Source organism: Dipteris shenzhenensis, chromosome 12 (assembly GCF_047967505.1).
Source record: "Dipteris shenzhenensis isolate YYH24624 ecotype China chromosome 12, Dip_SZ_1.0, whole genome shotgun sequence".
Taxonomy (NCBI): domain Eukaryota; kingdom Viridiplantae; phylum Streptophyta; class Polypodiopsida; order Gleicheniales; family Dipteridaceae; genus Dipteris; species Dipteris shenzhenensis.
Genome location: NC_141607.1, coordinates 15,182,008 through 15,203,093, shown reverse-complemented (window position 1 = coordinate 15,203,093; position 21,086 = coordinate 15,182,008). Strand labels below are relative to the sequence as shown.

Sequence of the window (21,086 nt, the reverse complement as noted above, 5' to 3'; positions counted from 1 at the left end):
TCCGACTCAAGCAAGTGACCCTATGCTCCTTCAACGAGCAATCACACTCGACTATAGCAGCTTCAACACGCGGCGTCTCACACAACAGATCAACGTAGCTCCAAACAAGCCCCTTTTATTCCCAGTGCCTCCATCAACAAGACGGCCTTCTCGTCATAGCCAATACATGATTAGCCCTAAGCTTCTACAGCAACAACACCTTCACGAGCCTCCAACTATGACTCCTAACAACAACCTTCAACGCCTGCATCCGAGAGGCAAACCCTGCAACCGTCGTGCCATCTACAATGCCAACACTCAAGCAACTTTGTCAATGACAACAAAGCTCACCCGACTGCCACAATATGCCAAGGCAAACGACAAGCAATGCCTACGAACAAACTCAACACAACTCTCACGCACGACCATTCTCATCGACCGATAGCGCTAATCTCTCCAACAGGCCAGTGACTAAGGCGTCTCTTACAGACAAGGATGACTCCAAAAACTCTAGCAAGGCAAAAAGGACGACGTTTTCAACTCTACCAACGGCCAACATGCTCACAAGCCAACGAGCCATACACAGCCACAGCACCCATGCACGGCTCCATCAATATGATGCCTCCATCTAGATGCCACATCCAAGACTATGTTTCAAGGTTTGATTAGGGCTTTGAAGTGTGTTAGAAATGAACCCAGTGTCCCTAAAGCACATGACCTTGGTTGAGTTAGCACTAAACCCAATGTCCCTAAACCCCTAGAGAGAAACATTCAGGTTTGCATGTTGTTGTTGTCTTGAAAGAGTTTTGACAAGTGCTATGGCCTCCATCGTTCCCTTGTTTTGCATTTGTCTCTTGCCTTCATCTTTCCCCTCACTCGAGCTACCTATGAAGCTCTGACCTAGAACATGACCTTGGTTGTGTTAGAACTAAGCCCAATGTCCCTAAAGCCCTAGAGGGAAACAAACGGGTTTGCATTTGTTGCTTCGTGTTGTTTTGGAAGAGCTTTGACAAAGTGCCATGGCCTAAATTATTCCCTTGTTTTGCATCTTATCTTTGTCCTTCCTCTTTGCCCTCGCTCGATGATGCCTTCTTGGTTGTGTTCAAGGGTTTTACCTGGGGCTTTGATGTGGTTTGAACATGACATTGGTTGTGTTAGAACGAAACCGAATGTCCCTGAAGAAACATATGGGTTCGCATTTACTTCTTTGTGTTGTTTTGGAAGAGAATTGACAAAGTGCGATGAGCCATTGTTCCCGTGTGGTGCATCTTGTCTGTGGCCTTCTGTCCTTGTCCGATGAAGCGTTGGTGGTATGTTCTCGAGGGTTTTACGAGTTGATGTGGTAATAAAACGACCGGGGTTGTGTTAGAACTAAACCCAATGAGCCTAAAGCCCTAGAGGGGAGAAGCATTTGGGTTTGCATTTGCTCCATATAGATATACACGCTAGTTTTGGAGGAGCTTGTTTTGACAAGTGCTATGGCCTCCATTGTTCCTCTGTTCTGCGTCTTGTGTGTGGCCTTTCTGTTTGCCCTCTCCCAGGCTGCTGATGACGCCTTCTTGGTCGTTCACAAGCAGGCTTCCATCGCAAAGGTCAAGTCTTCTTCAGAGCGTGTCACGGTTTCCGTCGGCCTCCACAACGTCGGCTCCACGTGAGTCTCATCTCTCTTTTCGCAGATCTGGATTGCACAATTCGAATGCTCGCATTGGCCGCAAAAAAATTGCATTTTTCCCCGGTCATTTTTTTTCCCGTATTTCTAAGAAGAATTAAGGGAGATCTGCATGGTTAGGTTGCTCTACGGTCAAAGTCTTCACACGGATTTTATTGGAATGCTTCCAGTCCCCATCGATCGCTGTTGCTTGCAACTCTACGTTAGCTGAATTTGTCCAGGTTGCCAGAATAGTCGGTACACTATCAGAGATTCTCAGGATGCTCCTAACTATCTTGTTTCTTCAATTTGAAGGCAAAGATTCGCTTTTTTGTTTTATCTGCGCCTAATCGTGTAACTGTAAACATTAGTCCTGCTGTTCGCAGCTACAGGAAGAGCTTCTAATAATGCGGAATTGTAACTTACATAAAGTATTGTTTCGAGTATGCTAGGCATGCGAAATATGCGGACAAAATGATGGATATTTTGGGCAGTTTTTGGATGTTGACTCCTCATTTTTCCTGTATTGTGCGAGTGAAGCCAATTGGTTTACTAGCAGCACAAGTTCTGAGAGACATGTCATCGATTGTATAGTTCTCGGCATCTGTCACGTTTTGGAATGCAAGGTCACGCCACACTATTATGGGAGGCTAGGCTGTACTTTCGAGGGAATCAGATCGTCAAGCTTTACTGATGATATAGTACGCTTTGTGGAGTGGTACTCCTATTAGAAGGAACCTCTTTATATATGTGTGTGTAATTTTGATTGGCTAATTTCCACTTAAAATAGGCTCATAATTAGGCTGATAAGCTCTTAAGGTCTAGAGGCATAGGGCATGTTCATATAATTAAAGTGGTAAACTTAGAAAGGTCTCTAGTGACAGCAAGTTCTGTATCATGATCATGTCAGTCTATCTTACGTGGTTCTGCAATCATGTATTATCTTCTTTTGTAGAACAAGTTCGATGACTAACTTCCTTGAGTCTTTCTTTCCAATAATATCTTGAAGGAGAGGCTAGAAATCACCTTGAAAGATTGAAAGAAAACACAACATTGATACAGTAGCCCTACCTGTATGTTCTTTGTGAATAGATGCTCATTAAGACCTCACCATGGAACAACGATGATGGATGCAGGCATGCTCACGATCCAACCATGACATCCAAGACTAGGATGTTCCCTCTGAGCCATAGGCAGGGCTGTTGGCACTGTGGCATATCTCCCCAAGTAGATCCCTACCAGCGTAGCATCTCATACCGCCAGGTGGCGCACTTACGGGCCATGCTAGAAAGCAGGTATGCGTCTGCAACATGATCCAGGATCCAGACCAGCAAGGAAGAGCTAAGCTTGCTCTGACTTACATGACAGAAAATTGAACCCCTAGGCTCCTCCTTATATAGGCTTGAGCCCAGTGCTGCTTGAAATAGCAAAAACCCTAACTCATATGTGCCCTTGCAACTCAACCCTTGATGCAGCTATTTCATTCGAGATATTCTCAGCAGTTTTGGACATCTCACAGTCTTTTCAAGAGTATTAGGTATGCCATACTTACCTTGAAGGTTTATCAACTGAAAATTCTTTTGGGAAGTAATTATTCAAATAACTTCTCTGGAGAGTATTAAAGCCATTCCCTCTCCAAGATCACATTAGTCTTGTCAAGGTACGTACCCTTCAATTGTTAAATTTACATTATTTATTATTGTGTCGAGACTTTCTCATCTTCTTCTTTAGCCAAGGAGACTCTGTACTAATGCACATTGGGACTTTTAGGTAACTCACACTTCTTAGTGAGAGAGCAGCTAAAAGGTTATGACATAAAAATGTCTTAGGACACTTTTATGTCCTGTTTACTCAGCCACTTCATAGAAATATTCGAAAGTATCAATAAAGTATTTTGGGGTTTTGATTATTTGCCATAATAGCTTATGTGCTGAAAAAAACTTGGAATTATTATGGATTGGAATTCATAGCTGTTACTTTGAGATCTATTTAAAGTTTTAAGGTCAACTTGACACCAAAATTTCAAGCTGTTTTCTTAGGTTTTAGATAAAATGGCCATACTTCTTAATTAGAATGAGTTTTCTAAGAGTTTGTAAGTCCTAGAGTTTAAGTGTAACTAAAACAAATATGTTCAGATTGCTTTGGAGCTAGATAAACATATTTATTATGATCTATGGCTTCAAATGTGATTTTAGTGAATGTTCACACCGAGGTAAAAATTGATATTTTGCACATTCTTTGACATGTTTGACAAGTTCCAAACTCAACCATACTTTGCATGTCTTCAATAGGATATTATGGAGTAGCATGAGTTTTTAGGAAACCTAATATCATGTAGAACACCAAATTTGAACCTTATCTTGATTGTTCATTATGCTGTAATTCAAACCTCACAGGGTCGCTCTGAGCCGCAAACCTCACGATTTCCCAGGGTGCTAATTTCAAGATACAAGGATTAAAGGATATCATAAGAACCTCCTAACGTTTAAATTATACTTATAGTGTGCTTCTAATCATGAATGAGTGATACCAATTAAAAATTGTTATATGCAAAAAATTTATAGATGGGAATTGGGATAATTCAAAACTATAAAAGCGAGATATAATACAGAACTTGTTTTGGTAGTTGAGATTGGTAGCACTTAATCTCTTTTAGTTTTAGTCTTTATTGTGATTTGGGAAATTCCCATTAATTAGTTGTTGGGAAGAGAAGAGGGGTTAAAAGGAAGAGGGAAAGGGCATGATTAAACTAAGGGATAAAGGGGGGAGGGAGGAGTTTCAATTAAGAGGGACCACCTAGAAGGGGGCATTAAAGAAGAAGGCAAGTACCAAAGGGGGAGGGGGAATGGGGACCATTTGAAGGGGTCTTTGAAGAAGGCAAGTACTAAAGGGGAACGGGGAAGAGGGACCATTTATAATATTTTAGTTAGCACTAGGTATGCTCTTCCACTCTATAGCTTAGTGGTAGGGCTTACATGTGGAAAAGACAAGATTGTGGGTTCTAATCCTACCGTCTTAAATAATGTGCACTCTTCTTAGACATAGCTTAAAATTAGCTCAAATAAATCAATTAAACCATGGAAACATAGATTGATTAACCTCTATGGTCCAAAACAAATAGGAATATAATAAAGTTGAGCCAGTATGTCCCATACATTGATAAATATAAATAAATAAATAAATAAATAGATTTACATTTATCAATGTATGAAATGCGACTTACAATGTAACCCACTAGGCTAACCACTCTTGTTCATTGCTAAATCAATCTTGTCAAAATGATTTTTCAACAAAGTTTTGTCACTCTTAGGTGTTTGTTATACTTATAAACACTTTGTAAGAGATGCTAGCTCATTGAAATCTTTTTTATTTTCAAGCATTCTAGACAAAGTTTCAAATTTGAGTAGTGCGTGGGTACAATACTCTGTTACCATACATTTGTGAGCATTTTGTAGTCACATGTAATGGTTTTTTGTGCTCCTTATATTTTTAAAAATTAGTCCTATGAGTTTCCGTTAAGCTCAAGTGAGGAAATCAACAAAAAATACATTTATATCAAGCTGTGATTTTTTGGCCAAAACATCGAAAAGACACTTTTATGGCATGTTATGCTACCAAACTAGTGTTAAAGAACCCCCAGGACCTTGCTTGTTTTTGAGAAAGACGTTCTCAAAGTTTGGCCAGGTATAGGAAACTTGTAGAAGTTCATCCACCATTTACACGCTTTGCTGCACAAAGGTAAACTAGCTTTAGTTACTGGCAGCTCATTATGGGTAGATTTCAATGTATGAAAATTTTCCATTTGTAGAGAAAAGTATAAAGAGTATCTTTTATCTATGTCCTCGTCCTTCCCATTAAACAACGGTGGCTTAATAGACTCTTTGTAAGCACGATTGTAGCTACTCAACAGAGAAGACACTACTAGGGGTGTTAAAGCAATGAAGTTAAAATTTTAATTGATACATCTAGACTAGAAGGTTTTTTTTTTTTTTTTTTTTTTTTTTCGAAAAAACAGTGCTAATTATATTACTTCGAGAACAAAATACAAGAGGTCAGCTTATAGCTGACGGGCTGCGTTCACAAACCGGACGCAGCCCTAAAAGGTAGCATAATAAATCATACTCTCACGGAGGGATATGCTGAGTGTGAATGAACAGCCATCGGGGTGGTGAGTAGTGCCACCGAAGGCCCTGCGTAGTCTGCTCGAAGAAGAGGCTCTGTGTGTCCCAAGCCTGGAGGAAGCGTCTCCGCTTCTCCTGACCAGCCCGGGAGTCTCCCTGAATCTGGTCCCACTGGCCTCTGAGGGTATGAATAATCTCACTCCAAATCTCCCCCATGATCTGGGCAGTCGATAAGGAAGTGCCACCGAGGATCTGCGCGCAGCGCGAGGTCCAGATGTGCCATCCTGTAATGCTGCTGATAATCTCCCAGACTGGCTGCCTCTCCCGAACTCCTGTATCAGCCTCTGCTAGGTGCTGTGGGATACCCTCGAGCGGCCCCCACGTCCCCTGTGTGATAAGGAAGGTGGGGTCCTGCTGGCATGCCTCGAACAAGTGATGAAGACCAGGTGCGGTGCTGCACCAACAGAACGCGCCCCAAGTGATCACTCCTAGCTCTGGTGCTGCGCGGGTAAGAAGCCCGAAGGTCCACCTCCACACTTCCTGGGCGCGCGTGCAGCTCCACAGGCAGTGTTTTGGTGACTCCTCGTCCGCATGGCAAATCTGACAGCAACCGTCCTGGCCTATCTGCCTCAGCCAGCTCCCCACTGGAAGACCTTTGTGGGCAAGAAGCCACAGGAAGTATGAGATCTTCCGCGGCCGCCAGCTCTCCCACAAGGCCTTCCAGAATGCCTGCAAAAAGAACCTGGAAATACCCTGTGCGTACCAGCTAGGTCGCTGGGTGGGGGGGCGGCTCTGCATCCTCCCGAGAACTCGCCTGCCCAGAGTCGTGCTGTAAGCGAAGAAGGAAGTCGGCCCCTGTCCTGTCACAATCTCTGGCCACCACCACTCTCCTGGGTCCCACTCAAGCTCTGACAAGGCCCGCCCCTCCCATAGCCAAAGACGCCAAAGCTGCAACTGGTCTTGCTCGATACTAGGGTCGGTACGCCATACCTTCCCCAGAAGGCCTACGACCCTAACCCTCTGCCACGGGAGTAGGGGGTCGATGAGCGCATCCTCTCTCCTGAGTCGTCCATCCCCTGAAACCGCGAAGAAGGCGATAGAGGAGTCATCCAAACGTCCTGTGACCACCAGTGGGATGCCACGGGGGGTGAACTGTCCCAGCCAACGGGTGTCTCCAGGCATGAGGACCTGAGGCTCAGGTGGAGCCAACCAAGCGGCTGGGATCGCTCCGTCAATCTCCGTGCGTCTCGCCTGGACTCCACGTGCACCTCCAGCTGCGACTGCAAGATCGGTCATCTCCAGATGTCTGTACGTATCCCTCCAAACTCGAAGGGACCGGGCTGGCCCCCTCATCCAGACGTCCCACCTGATATGTGATCTCTCCCCCAACTGAAGGCCCTCGGCGTCTCTGACCTGCCCATTCCAGACGAGCGGCTGGCGATCGATCTCCTCCTGACAGCTGGGCTGGGATTGTATGAGACTGAGACAAAGCCGCCTCCAAACCATGAGGAGGCTACGAACGAGTGGAGAACGGGGCTGAGTGAGCGGGGCAGAAGTGAAGATCCACCTGAGGGATGGTGGCCACTCTCCACTTCGGCGCGGGACACAAGAGCCTATTCCCTGCTGAAGTAACATCTTCCACGTCTGCCCCCCCGGGGTCAAACCGCGGATGACAAGCTTGCCTAACAAGGCCTGACTCTGAAGCTCTGGATCGATAACCCCCAGGCCACCCTCAGCCTGCGGAAGAATGACTGTCTGCCAAGCAACCCTGGCTCTGGTATCTCTAAGACCATCCTCCCCAGACCAAAGGAAGTTTCGAACCAACCTCCTGAGCTGTGCCACGCTGGATCTCGAGAAGCACCAGCATGAAGCCACATACCAAGCCGTGGCTAGAAGGACCTGGTTAACTACCAGGGCACGACCTGCAAGAGACAGCTTAGCAGTACTCCAGAAAGCCAGCTTCCGTCGGATGGAGTCTAGCACCGGGAGAAACTGCTGAGCTGGCGTGATGTCTAGGCCAACCTGGAAGCCAAGGTATCTAGCTGTCTGTCCTCGTGGAATCCATCTGAAACCCAGAAATCGCCCCCACTGAGAACACGCCCCAGGGTCTGTGAGAAAACCAACTGACTTGTTCCAGTTGATTTTCGCACCAGCGGCCGAACAGAAGACCTCCAAGGCCATCCGCACCCTCTCTAGCATCCTCTCATCATCCTGGACATAAAGGGCTGTATCATCTGCGTACTCCGAGTCCAGAAGCTCCGTGTCCTCCCGAAGTGGAAGGCGCACCCCCCGGATCCCGGTAGACCTCGCCCGAAGGTAGTAAGTCATGGCCTCGGTGAAGAAAAGAAACAGGTAAGGAGCAAGGGGGCAACCCTGACGCACTGATCTCTCCAGGCTAAAGCGCTCACCCATCCTGCCTCCAATGATGACCCTGCTTCTAGACTAGAAGGTTTCTTTTCTAGTGACTTAGTTTTAAGCTTAAGTTGAGGGATACTATACATATCATCAATGTGTTTACAACTATGAGGTTTAGTGGCCATAGACACATTTTAAGATGCATCTTATATAAGGTCACTCAGCATGAACTCTTAAGCGCATGAGAAGATTGTATGATTGCAAGACAAATAAGTTGTGGAACTATCAAAAGCTAAATGTTCAAACTATCAAGATTTTTAAAATGTTCTAACAGCATTTTATTAAGAAGCTTTTGTCAAATTTTGAAAGACGACGAAATCCAATCAATGAATGCCCAAAATGACAGGTTTTGAGGTACTCAACGTGATCCAATTGCAGCATAGCAAAATCATGCTAAGCGAATTTCCTAAAGTAATAGGGATGATCTTGCAATCTCATACTAACCAAACCATTAGATTTAAGTCTTCGAACTATCGTATCTTAAAAATAATATTCAAGTAAAGCCATATGTGTTGTCTCCAATTTTTACAAGCGAATCTTTGATGGAATTGCCCGAGCTACCAACTCATTAACTCACAATTGCTAAGCTCACATCTATTAAAGTATCGATTTGTGCAAACCCATGATTCATATCAAGGATTGTTAAACATGTTGCTTATGTCCATGGAAGCAATTTGTTGTGTTTCGTCCTATATTTCATTTTGAAAGAGCTATTCTCTAACAAGTACATCGACGATGTCATATTTGATTAGGTTTATCTATCAAATTGTTTCCTTGATGCACCATTTGCCACCCCTAAGCATAGTGCCCAGTTTTCCCTGGAGTCCTAGTACATTTAGTACTTCTAGTAGGCCTAGGACCCTTGGTTTTTTTTCCCAAGGAAAGGAACCTTCTATTAATTCTTGAAAAGATTTTCATACAAGACAGCAGCCCCGAAGGTGCTGAGTATGGAAAAAACTGAAAAAGGCTGAAAGAAAAATCGGCCTGTTCCAGAGAAACCCAGCTCACTGCTTAAGGGATCTCTAGAACTGGGGCTAATAGCCAAGTGGGGGGACTATACAGCCAGCAAATCCCTCGTGGAGTGAAGATGTAGAAAACACTTGCAGGCCAAGCCTTGCAGAAATGAGATCGCCTCTCGATAGTCGCCTCGGAGCCTGGAGCCCCACGCCTCCAGGTGGACCGTAGAGTGTAAATGATATCTTGCCATACGGCAACTAAGGTAGCCGCGGGTGGAACCGGGTGCTCACCCATCACAAGACTACAGCGCGAGGGGTGTTTCTCAGAAGCCCTCGTTGTAAAAGGAGCTTCCAAGGCTCAGCACCTGGGGTGAGGCCACGAACCAGCAACTTGCCCAAAAGGGCCCTGCTCTGCATCTCCGGATCAATGACACCCAAGTCTCCTAGTGCCTGTGGCATGATCACTGTCTGCCAAGCTACTCGGGCCCTAGTGTTCCTCGTGCCATCTAAACCTGCCCAAAGGAAGTTTCGTACCAACCGTCGGAGCTGCCCAATGCAACCTCTGTGAAAGCACCGGCAGGAGGCGATATACCAGGCCGTGGCAAGAAGGACCTGGTTTGCCACTAAGGCGCGACCTGCTAAGGAGAGTTTGGCCAAGCTCCAATAGAGAAGCTTGCGTCGAACACTCTCAAGGACTGGGGCAATCTATTGCTCTGTTGTAATGTGAATATCAACCTGGCATCCGAGGTATCTCGCTGTCTGGCCCCGCGGTATCCATTTGAAGCCAAAGTGACTCCCGCACTCCTGGATCTCCTGTGTCTCCTCAAAGCCTGTGAAGAAACCTATAGATTTCGTCTAGTTGATCCGTGCCCCCGAGGCCTCACAATAAATAGCCAGGGCACCCCTGACTCTCTTCAGAGTCGTCGTGGTGCCCTCAACCGTGTCGTTTGCAAACTCCGAGTCAAGTAGCTCCTCCTCCTGTTTGATTGGGAGCTTCAACCCTGTGAGACCCGCCACCTATGATCTCAAATAGTAGCCCAAAGCCTCTGCCACAAACAAGAAGAGGAAGGGAGCAAGTGGGCAGCCCTGGCGGACTGAGCGAGAGAGAGGAAAGGCCTGGCCTGTGTGTCCTCCGATAAGCATCTGGCTAGAGCTCCCTGCATATAGCGCTGAAACTCCTTTGACCCATCTGTCTGAGAAACTCAATCTCCTCATAGTGCCCTCTAAGAAAGACCACTCCACCCTGTCGTAGGCCTTCTCAAAGTCCAAGAGAAGGACGGCCAACAGCTGTGACTCCTCTCTGGACCAATCCACTGCCTCCCAGAATGTGAAGATGTTGTCCAAGATGCTATGCTCCTAGATAAACCTACTCTGTGTGTCATGGATGATGTTGTTAAGATGGAGCCGTAACCGCAAACTCAAGACCTTGGCGAGAATCTTGTATGCAGTATCATGCAGAATGATCGGCTTCCACTGTTGGATGTCTGACCTATCTCCCCCTTTCGGGATCAAACAAATCCACCCCTTGCTCAAAGACTGAGGGAGAAGGCTTGTGTCAAAAATCTCCTAGCAAGCTAGACGGAAAGGGGTGGAGATAATCTTCCATCCTCACCCGGGCACTTCTGGGTCGGGAGAGCCTCGAGGGGAGCTCCTCATCTGTGAAAGAGGCTCCTCAAGTCTGCTCACATAAGTTCTACGAGACTACTAGCGGAACGTGATCCCAAACTAGCTCTCGAGCCACAAGACCAGCTAGGGTCATCCTCTCCGTCTGAAAGAGCTGGCTGTAGAAACCCGTGGTCATGTCCAGAATCTCCTACAGGTCAGTGTGCATGATGCCCTGCGAGTCCCAGAGACGCTGTAGCTGTGTGCCTGTCGATCGGGGCCCAGTGGTATGAAAGAACTACTTCGTCATCTTGTCCGAGAGGAATGATAGGAGAACTCAGCCCGCCGCACCTCCGTGTCCTAGAGCTTGATACGAGCGCTCTCGAATCTATCACTAAGCCACTGAGACAGTGGGTCCTGCTGCCTGAGCCTCTCAATGGAGGCGAGGTCTCTCCTCAAAGCCCGCTCTTGCTTTTGAAGGGTACTCCTTCGTCGAAGGGCGTGAGCTTGCAGCTCCTTACTGCTCCTCTGAATCACATCGGTCACCCACGTAGCCCAGCCCTCACATGGTGCCGTCTGCAGCTCCTCACTGCTCTGAATCGCATTGGTCACCCACGTAGCCAGCCCTCACATGGTGCCGTCTCTGATTGCTCCCAAATCCCTGCCACGACTTGCTGAAGCTCCTCTTCTTGAAGGAGGTCCTCTGGAATGCGGACCCCCTTCTCGGGGAGACCTCGGCGGGACTGATCCAAGTGAAGTGCACTTGGAGAGTGGTCTGACATCGTGGTACTTGCCAGAATCCCAGTAGATCCGTGCCTCTGTGTAGTGCCTAGTCCCCAACATAGAAACGGTCTAGTCTCTCTAGCAATCCATCGTGTCTCCTTTGTCCAAAGGAGAAGAGAAGGCTGCCTGGTGTCCTGCTGAAATCTGTCTCTCTCCACGGGTCTCTGCCACTGATGATGAAAATGAACTGCTCCCAGGTGCTACGCTCTGCTGCTGGCATCTCAGAAAAAGAGGCTCCGCCCTGCTTGTCTTCCCCAAACTCTAGGTTGTTGAAGTCACCTCCAACAATCCAGGAGTCTACTCCGGGTCTCTGCTTTGTGTGATTTTGTCGGGGGTTTAGAGGGCGAGTAGTCAGTATCTGTGCGTCGTCGTACTAGTGTGGATATCGGCTCAATACCGATCTTCCGTGCCCACTTCATCATGAAGGAGGCTTCCACCCTGAACAGCTCCGCACACTTCTGGAGGAGCCAGAGGTGTGCCTGCTCCATCTTTGCCTCGAGCGGCAATCTGTATATGAGTGCCAAATCGGAATTAAAAACCTGAGCTGAAAAACTCCCCTTAACTGTGACTGCGGGAGAACGAGCTGTGCTGAAACAGACTGCCAAACCTCGACTTTGGTTGCTGTCTCAACCCTGCTGTGTGCTGCATGTAGATGCTGCCAGATATCGCAATCTGATTGGAGACAATTTGTGGCTGATCCTGGTCCTGAACCGGTGCAGCAGATGGCAGGAGCTGAGGCTGGAGGGAGGTTGGTACTGAATGCCAAATTCAAGGGGCATAGGCCTGAAACAGGCCGACTGGTTGACCGACCTGCTGGTCGGGTCAATCAACTTGACTGGTAGGGTCAGTTGGTCAACCGAGCCGACCTGGTCAGCAACACATGCTGACCAAGGGCGACCCAGATGACTCTTGGTTGGGCTGCTGCAAGGCCCTCAAAAGGCACTGAATCCTTGCCCAAATGCTCTGAGATATGCTGCAAATTGTTGACTGTGAAGCTAGGTGTCACTGCCACCTGAGCCTGGCACTGGTGCAGGTGACAAGCTCTTTCGGCACAGCAGAAGTTTGCTGAGGATGTTGAGGAACTGCTCATTATATTTTAGAGATTGAAGCGAAATAAGAACTTGTCAAGAAATGAGTCTTAATTGAAGACTGATCATCAAAGGCTATAGCTTTATGAAGCAACCCTTGCTTTCAGAGAGACTTGACATGCTTTGTGACATACATTAGCTGCTACTTTGTTGCGTAGCTTGATTAGGATGCTGGCTGCCATGGTCGCATAGTCATAGTTATCAGGACACCCTTCTGGGAACAAGGGAATGCCGTTCTGGGGCAACAAAGACCTGGGGACGTCCAAAACTGTTCGTGGAATGCCATATGGGCAGAGCAGATCCTGGAATGCCAGGGAACGGTGTTTTGGTGTCCCCGGAAAGTTTCCAAAATGCTGTTCCCTGGCTTTCCGGGACCTCGTGCTTGGGCATGGCAATCTACAGGCCATAAAACAGTCCCGTAGTGCTACTTTTGGCAATTTGTCTCACTCTCCTGTCCTCACCTGCATTATTCACTCCCCCTAGCCTCTCCACCGCTTCTCTCTAAGTTCTCTTTCTTCCAATCTCCACTTCATGAGTCCACTCAGCCACTCAAACATTTCTGTTCTGGCATCGGATGCTCCCACAATGTTCCCGCAATGTGTTGTGTTTTTAGAGGATGAGTTTGGGCATGTTCCTGGATGATCTAGATACGTGTTCCCACAATGTCTCCATTTCTTGGTAATTATGTTCGTAGTCTCAATGCTAGTACTTTACCTCCTCCTAGAAAAGGGACTACATCGGACTCTCTGGCCATTACATTACTTATGCCTAGCCTGTCAGTTGCATGCCAGTCTACTTATGCCTAGCCTGTCAGTTGCATGCCAGTCCTGCATGAAGGTGTCCTCTTATTCATTCACCCGTGTAGGGGTCTTTATTAGACACAGCTCTTTTTTTAAAAGGATGATGGCATATGGTTTAATGTGTTTTTGGTGGGGTTTTGGAAGGAGTTTGTTGGAGTCAATCTTTTCTATTGGATCTGTTTAGACTATAACTTCTTGATGTGCTTTTGGTATTCTCTATTATATAATCCAGTCCTCATGTAGCACACTTTTAAAATGACTTTGATAGCAAGAATTCTTTTTACCTTTGTGTTTCTGTGCAGCACGGCTTACGATGTGAGCTTGAATGATGATACCTGGCCAAGTGAGAAGTTCAATTTTGTCAGTGGAAACAATTCTGGTTCTTGGGATAAGCTGGAAGCGTATGTTTTCATCTCTTTCCTGAATTTAAGGGACCCTAATGATTGCCCTTTCAAATATAGCTCCTTTATTATAAGTAATAGGTTGTCTTTTGTGATTACATCTTTCTCTGCTGTTGTGTTGTTCCCCTTTTATTGGCAATGCAGTGGAAAATCTTTGACTCACACTTTTGTCCTGGAGCCCAAAGAAAAAGGTCTATTTTATGGAGCCCCTGCAGTTGTCAAATACAGGGTTGCTGCCAGATCCATGCTGCAGGTTTGTTTAGAAACTCTTTGTATGGGTAAACTTTTTCACAGGCAATTTGGAACTAGCAATTAATCGAATGCAATTGTGTTCTGGCCTTGAATTTTTTTGGCACAGGAAGCCTACTCTACCCCAATTCGTGAGTTAGACCTGCTATCAGAAAGGTCTCCAGAGCAGAAGTATCAATCGGTACAGCATCTCTGTGCATTTATTGCTGTTTTAGCCTTGGATTTACAGTGTTGTCATAGGAAAATTTTCTTCTGTTATCGTACTAATCTCTGTATGTTTGATTGCTGTGGCTCAAATATCACTTTTGCAATTGACTACTTGCAGTTGAAGGTATGGAATTCATCCAAACCTGTCCATTCAATTCAGTAATGTTAAGTGAATCTCAATGGGCATTATAAAGAGTAGCAATTAATATCTTCTGCTTAATTTTCATGTTGTGCTACAGATTTAAGTATCTGTTGGATGAACTATCTGGATATCGTGGTGTTTTTACCTTGTGTATCTATGTAATTAGGAATGTATTTTACAGAATCTAGTATGTGGTGCTGATGGTTTTTCCTCTGGTTAAGTGCCCGAATTTACTATCAGTGAAACATAGAATTTACAGAGTGTTATTTGTGATTTGCAGATATTAGCTGGTAGATATGGCCCTCTTGTCTCAGTGATTTCTATTTTGAGTATTTTCACCTATTTACTGGTGACACCGTCCAAGTCGAAGTCAACAAAAGCTAAGAAGAGAAGGTAATACTTTGATATGTGTATACTCTCTAAGAAATAGAACTGCAAGTTTTCCTGGCTCCAGGAGTCTACAATGAAATTATGTTCCCGTACAGTTGAAAATCTCACAGAACAAATTATTGCGAAGTTTCAGAAACTTATATCATTTTTTACATGGTGAGGGTCATAAGGTTGATCTTTGTAGTTGATGCTTGCAGTTTTTGCACTCTTCTATTTTTCCACAGGATGTAGAAGAGCTTGCTTAATTGTTGTACATTTTCTGCAAAATTTTTCATCCTGTGATCATAGACGATCTTCTAAGTTTTTTAGGAGTGGGGATAATGATGTTTTAGGAGCAGAGCGTCGTATGTCGTCATAAGTTCATGGTAGGATAAAGTTTCCGGGTAATGGTGTCTTACCGTACATTGAAGTGCTTTTGGTTCTGTCAATGTGCACAGAAAATGATGGTGACAAAAGTAGAATGTAGCTCAAAAACTAAAAGTTGTCCATTTTATTTGTGAATGCAAAAAAAGAGGGGTGGAATGGGAGGAGAGAAGAAAAGGGAGTGAAGGTGCAAAGGGAGGAAAAGAGATTTGTGAAACTGGAGGAAGGATGACGGGGGCAAAATTAGGGAGGGGGAATAAATAAGGAAGTTGAGCCCCCTTCTCATACATTGGGTAGTTCCCATTTACACCCTCCAATTGAACATTTGCAACAGTGACTCCCAAAAACGATCACCATTTCTGAGACCCTTTGATTAATTATGTTGCCTCAGATTGTAAGCAACCCACCAAAGGCTAACTCAGGTTTTAATAATTTAATGTGAGATCTCACTAATCAGAAGTTGCCTTCTCCTTTTGTCAAAGCTGATTCCTGGAATTGATAGGCTTGATCACAAAGGCATACACCTCATAATATGAGATATTGTGTTAGAAAATTTAGTCATGTACCAAACTCAGTTCTAATACTATACTAGAACATAGAGGGGTTTGCGAATTGATAGCACAACCCACTTTTTTGAATACTTCATACAAGTTGATGGCCAAAGCAGTTATATCAAGGATTCAAGAGGTGTGTATGGGTCTAGTTGACAGAGTAGAATGGTTTTGTGAACTGTCAGGATATATTAGAAGACGTCTGAAATGCTCTTTTGGTTTATGGTTATGCCAATGAGACGAAGCAAAATTGTTTGATGTTTGGATTGGATTTAGTACAAGGCGAAACCACATTAAATGGATTTTATGGTGCAAGATATGAATTGTCAATATGTGTTGGAACAGTAGGCTCGATGCCCTACCTGTGAGGAGAGCAATGGGGTTGGACACCTATAAAGGTTGGGCGAGAGTGACAGATTGCCGTGTGTGCATAAGGGTTATGTGCCATCAACAAGGATATGGCCCAACATATGGGCTGCCATATGGATAGGTGTGAAGTTGACGTATGGGCAGTATTGTTGGACAAATTATTGTATATGGGTATGATGAGGGATGGGAGCCTTGTGTGCGACTCCTATGGTTTAGTATGTGTGTGGTAGGAGTCATTGATGGTAGGTCTGACCGAGAAATGATGCAGATGCAATGCCTCAAAAAGAGGCTCTCTCTCAGGCATGCAGTATAGTTGTCGTCAGACACTCTTATCCCTTGAAGATGTTTCTCTTTGTCCTTCATAGTTTTCTCTTCCATCTTTCTGTGCTTCTAGACTCTGTCCTTCCTCAAAGCTAGATTCTAATAAGTATATTGGGCAAGGCGCAGCAACATATACATTTGTGGTAGAGAGACCGTGACATGTGGAGCAAAGGTTGCATAAACATGGTCTGGTAAAGTATGAAGACGAAAGGGATGATGTGATGAAGAGTATACATCCACGTAGGCCATCAGAGGGCAATGTAGAGGGCCCATCGTTGGCAACCAATTGCCCGATATGGAAGGTTTGGAAATGGCAGGGCTGAGAACATTTATAAGCGCCAGCCATAGGTGACTCAATCGTGATTTGGTCAGCTAGAGAAAAGTTTCCAATGGGGCCAGAAAGAAGGCCAGAACGTTCCACCTGCTAGGTTATTGTGGGTTGGCCATTAAACAGATCAAGTTGGTCCGGTTTTGGAGGCTCATTGGCCAGCCTAGAAGGGGACCGACTAAACTCTTTTCAGAGCTACAATTAGAGGGGATTTGGATTTGACCCTTGCTGAAACATTCACTGAAGCTCACAAGTTTTTTCAGAGCTACAATTAGAGGGGATTTGGATTTGACCCTTGCTGATACATTCACTGAAGCTCACCGGGTTTCAAGAAGCTGTTGTAAGGTTTTGAGGATCTGTCTTTGAACTATTGTCTATTACTCTAGGTTGAGTGTTCTTGAGTACATATTATAATTCGTTCGGGGTGTAGGGTTAAGATATCATGCTACAAGCCCCTCAGTATGTTGCAGGGTATGAAGACTAAGTGTGGCTGCATGCCTATAAAATGATATTTTGATTAAAGAAAATTCCGTTTTATAGTACGTATTAGCTAAAAATTACTTGAAAGGATCAAGACCTCTCATCAAGTAGTGTTTATTTTGTGTCAAATTAATTGCGGGTGAAATTTCGTCAAAGGGGGTTGAAAGTTTTGCCAAAGAGCTAGATTAATGGAAACTATATCCTTGAAAGTTATGTTCTTGGAATGCACATCATATACACGAGTAGGTGCAGACAACATTCAAAAATGGACATTTCAATTAATGGAAGGCACTGTGATGCTCGAATAGTAGAGAAAACGATGCTCGAATAGTAGAGAAAACAAATCTATGTGCAAGGGCTATTCATGTGAAGGTAGTCAAAGTAAAGAGTTGCAATGATTGATCAAATAGTTGTAGATACTTCTTTGTAAGAAATGCTCATGATTTTCTATGAGACATTTTTAAATACTAGTGTCATTTGAACCAGTCTAACAATTAATTTCAGCTATTCAAATTCATTTAGAGCATTTATGTGGTTCTCTCAAATATTGTAAAGGTTCATTTTTTGTGAAAAATAGGAATCATCTTGGCGGAAAGGGGAGTTTACAACCGATATTGCTTGATTATGTTGAAATGGAGTTGAGACTTTGTTAAGTAGAGAAGCTTGGTGTTTCCCTCAACTATATAACAATATATAATAGGGGATGGAGTTGATCCCCTTATCCACATGATTTTTTAGTAAGTACATAACATAGGATGCATGATTGTCACAACTTCAATGGACAAAAGTAAATCAATGACCATGATTGAAATTATGGAAAATTTCAGAGCTATAAAAAATATAGTAGAATACCTTTGAGAGAGTTCAAGCACTTGCATATATTTGCTTGCCTAGGAATACAATTAAATCTTGTTTTGCAAAATTGGCACAAACTTGTGTCATGGTTTAGTATCGCGATGCATTTGCTTACTGTAGGAAGACACTTCAAACACTTCAAATATTTCAATATTCTTTTGAAATATCGACAATTGTTTATTTTGTGTCAAATTAATTGAATTTCATGTAACCCTTGGATAGTTTGATACTTAGTCAAAGAGGGTTGAAAGTTTTGCCAAAGAGTTAAATTCATGGAAATTATATAAATGAAAATTATGTTCTTGGAATGCACACGAGTAGGTGCCCGTGACATTCAAAAATGGGCATTTCAATTATCGGAGGTAGCGTGATGCACAAATAGTAGAGAAAACAAATCTATGTGCAAGGGCTATTCATGTGAAGGTAGGCAAAGTAAAGATTTGCAATGTTTGATCAAATAGTGGTGGATTCTTGTAAGAAATGTTCATGATTTTCTATGGGACAAGACTAGTGTCATTTGAACCAGTCTAACAATTAATTTCAGCAATTCAAATTCAAAATGAAAAGGGGTCAAGAATTATGCTAAAAAGGTAGTTATAAAAAATATAGGGGTATTTTAAATTTGTGCTTGGTTTTATTACGAAGTGTTTCCCTAAAAGGGGAAAGGAGCGTGAGGCGGGGGGGGGGGGGGGGGGTTAGGTTGGGTTGTAGTCGATGTGTTTGTGTGAAGCATTGAGACAAGCGATAGGCAACATGACAATGATGCAAAGAAAAAGGCTTAAAAAAATTGGCCATGGTTGAAAGTGAAAATGCACAATCATTAGAATGAGTAATAACTAGGAGACGATGCAAATGCACGTGGTCAAGTGGAAGTCACAACTATTGGTACTATCAATGCTTTTGATCAATCTATAACAATTGGCATTGATGCCATTGCATCTTGATTCTCAAGTTAAGGTTCCATAATCACAAGGAGGCACAAGGCCCTCTTTGAATATAGCTCATGAGTGCTCTAATCAAGCTTCATTTAGAGCATTTATGTGGTTTTCTCAAATATTGTAATGGTTTACCATTGTTGAAAAATAGAAATCATCTTGGCCAAAAGGAGAGTTTACAACCAATATCGCTTGACTATGTTGAAATGGAGTTGAGACATTGTGAAGTAGAGAAGCTTGGTATTTCCCTCAAAATGGGCCATTTAGTTGGAAAACATTCAAAGTTGACGTGTGCGCTCCAAGAACAGTGGTGTGGTAGCTTGCATATTGGAAAATGGCCTAAAAGTGATCATGCTAGGAATTGTAAATTGCACGTTTCTATCTTGTCAACAAGAGAAAGATAACCATTCATAGGAAGCATTAATGAGGATACACAACTTAGACTTGGAAAATGTACATCTATATTAAACTATATATACAATATATAAAGTTGATCCCCTTATCCACATATATATCACTCTACCCACACACTCACATATCCACACTAGTGACAATACATGGAACCTTGCAAATTGATTGTTTAAACACTTCCCTCTTAGTTAAGAACAAAGATGTATATATAGAAGATCCACGAGTGGATGGGAGTAATCTCCACAATGTTAGTATGAGTCTACCCACATACTAACTTATGCATGCTAACTATAATGCATGAAACCTTGTAATTGACTATTATAACACCTCTCAATGTAGTAATTATAGCCAAAGAATCAGGCAACCTACGGTTGTAGAGAGTACTTAAATCCAAGGCATGGAGGATTTGCAACATGTCTTTGACATTCTAGATGATGATATGTGAGGTGCATGGAATTGCATAACTGTATGGAGATTGGGATCCAAGGTGTACTCTTACCATACATTGGGGAGACTAAGTGTACAAAAACATACTAATCGTAGTATTTTCTATTAAGTACATAACATATGATGCATGATTGTCGCAACTTCAATGGACAAAAGTAAATCAATTAATCATAGTAATTTCTAATAAGTACATAACATAGGATGCATGATTGTCGCATCTTCAATGGACAAAAGTAAATCAATGACCATGATTGAAATTATGGACAACTTCTAGAGTTGTAAAAATATAATAGAATACTTTCGAGAGAATTCAAGCATTTATATGTCCTTTTGTTAGCCTTCATCTAGTCTCCTTGCTTGTTCTATGCTCCAAAAATGAATCAAAACCTTCCCAATGTTTAGACACTTGGGTCCCAAACTCTCAATGATTGGAGCCTTCCCAATTCACAACCTTGAGTCCAAATGTCTCAATGTAAAAAGGATGGGCTTTATTATTTTCATTCATCCTCTAATGACTTCCATAATGTGGATCATCCTACCTTTACCTTCATAGAATGGATTTCATCCTTCATTGTTGTATCCATCTATTTAGGCATCTCTCTTTCAAATGCATCACGATGGAATGTCTCAACAAGCAAACTTATGTTCTTAATCAATATGAAAAGATTGTACCTATAAAGCAACTATTAACACCCATCTCTTGACATTTCTAAATGTAGATACTCCTATGCCATAAGGTGATCAATGTGCCATTCTTCTCTTTGGGGCATGATCAATAGAAGCTCGCTTTTTTCTTGCGTACAATCTAGGCCAAATGTCTAAAGAAAGTGGCTTTATAAAAAAGAAACAAGTTGAATACATTCAAAGGGCCTGCCCTGGAAACTAAGAGAGAGAGCAAAGGCCTACCCTGGACTGGAAGCTGAGAGAGAGAAGAAGAAGAAGAAGAGAGAGAGAGAGGGGAAATCATCCAAAAGAAAATGGCTCCAAAAAGACTTTCGCTTCTCCAAGCTCCGCAGCCGTCAATAAGACTTCCACGCGAAACGTGGCAGGCCAAAAAGGAGCATGTGTAAAGAAAGGCTCTTTTATTTTTCTCTTTTTTGTGAAAAGGTAGTGGCTTGGAGAAAAAGAAAACTAATTTCGAGGAATTTTCTTTTTAGTTGGCAGCAATAGGCGCGTCTGCACGTTGCTTTGAGTGCCGTCCAAGCCAATCGCTTGTTAAATCTGGATCGCCAACAATGCCCGGCG

At 43.7% G+C, this 21,086-nt stretch overlaps 1 protein-coding gene across 2 annotated transcripts; it reads left to right on the top strand.

Moving 5' to 3' along the window:
- The first annotated feature begins 1,388 nt into the window (after positions 1-1,388).
- LOC147895867 (translocon-associated protein beta (TRAPB) family protein) lies at positions 1,389-15,076 on the top strand. 2 transcript variants are annotated; one of them, XM_087382866.1, is made up of 5 exons: positions 1,389-1,630; positions 13,695-13,793; positions 13,938-14,046; positions 14,152-14,236; positions 14,679-15,076. In XM_087382866.1, the coding sequence occupies exons 1-5, from the start codon at positions 1,458-1,460 to the stop codon at positions 14,786-14,788; spliced, it is 576 nt and encodes a 191-aa protein (XP_087238992.1). In that variant the 5' UTR covers positions 1,389-1,457; the 3' UTR covers positions 14,789-15,076. The 2 variants fall into 2 exon arrangements, with proteins under 2 accessions (XP_087238992.1, XP_087238993.1); XM_087382867.1 differs by lacking the exon at positions 14,679-15,076 and adding an exon at positions 14,368-14,526 and having other exon boundaries at positions 1,390-1,630; positions 14,152-14,223.
- The last annotated feature ends 6,010 nt before the right edge of the window (positions 15,077-21,086 follow it).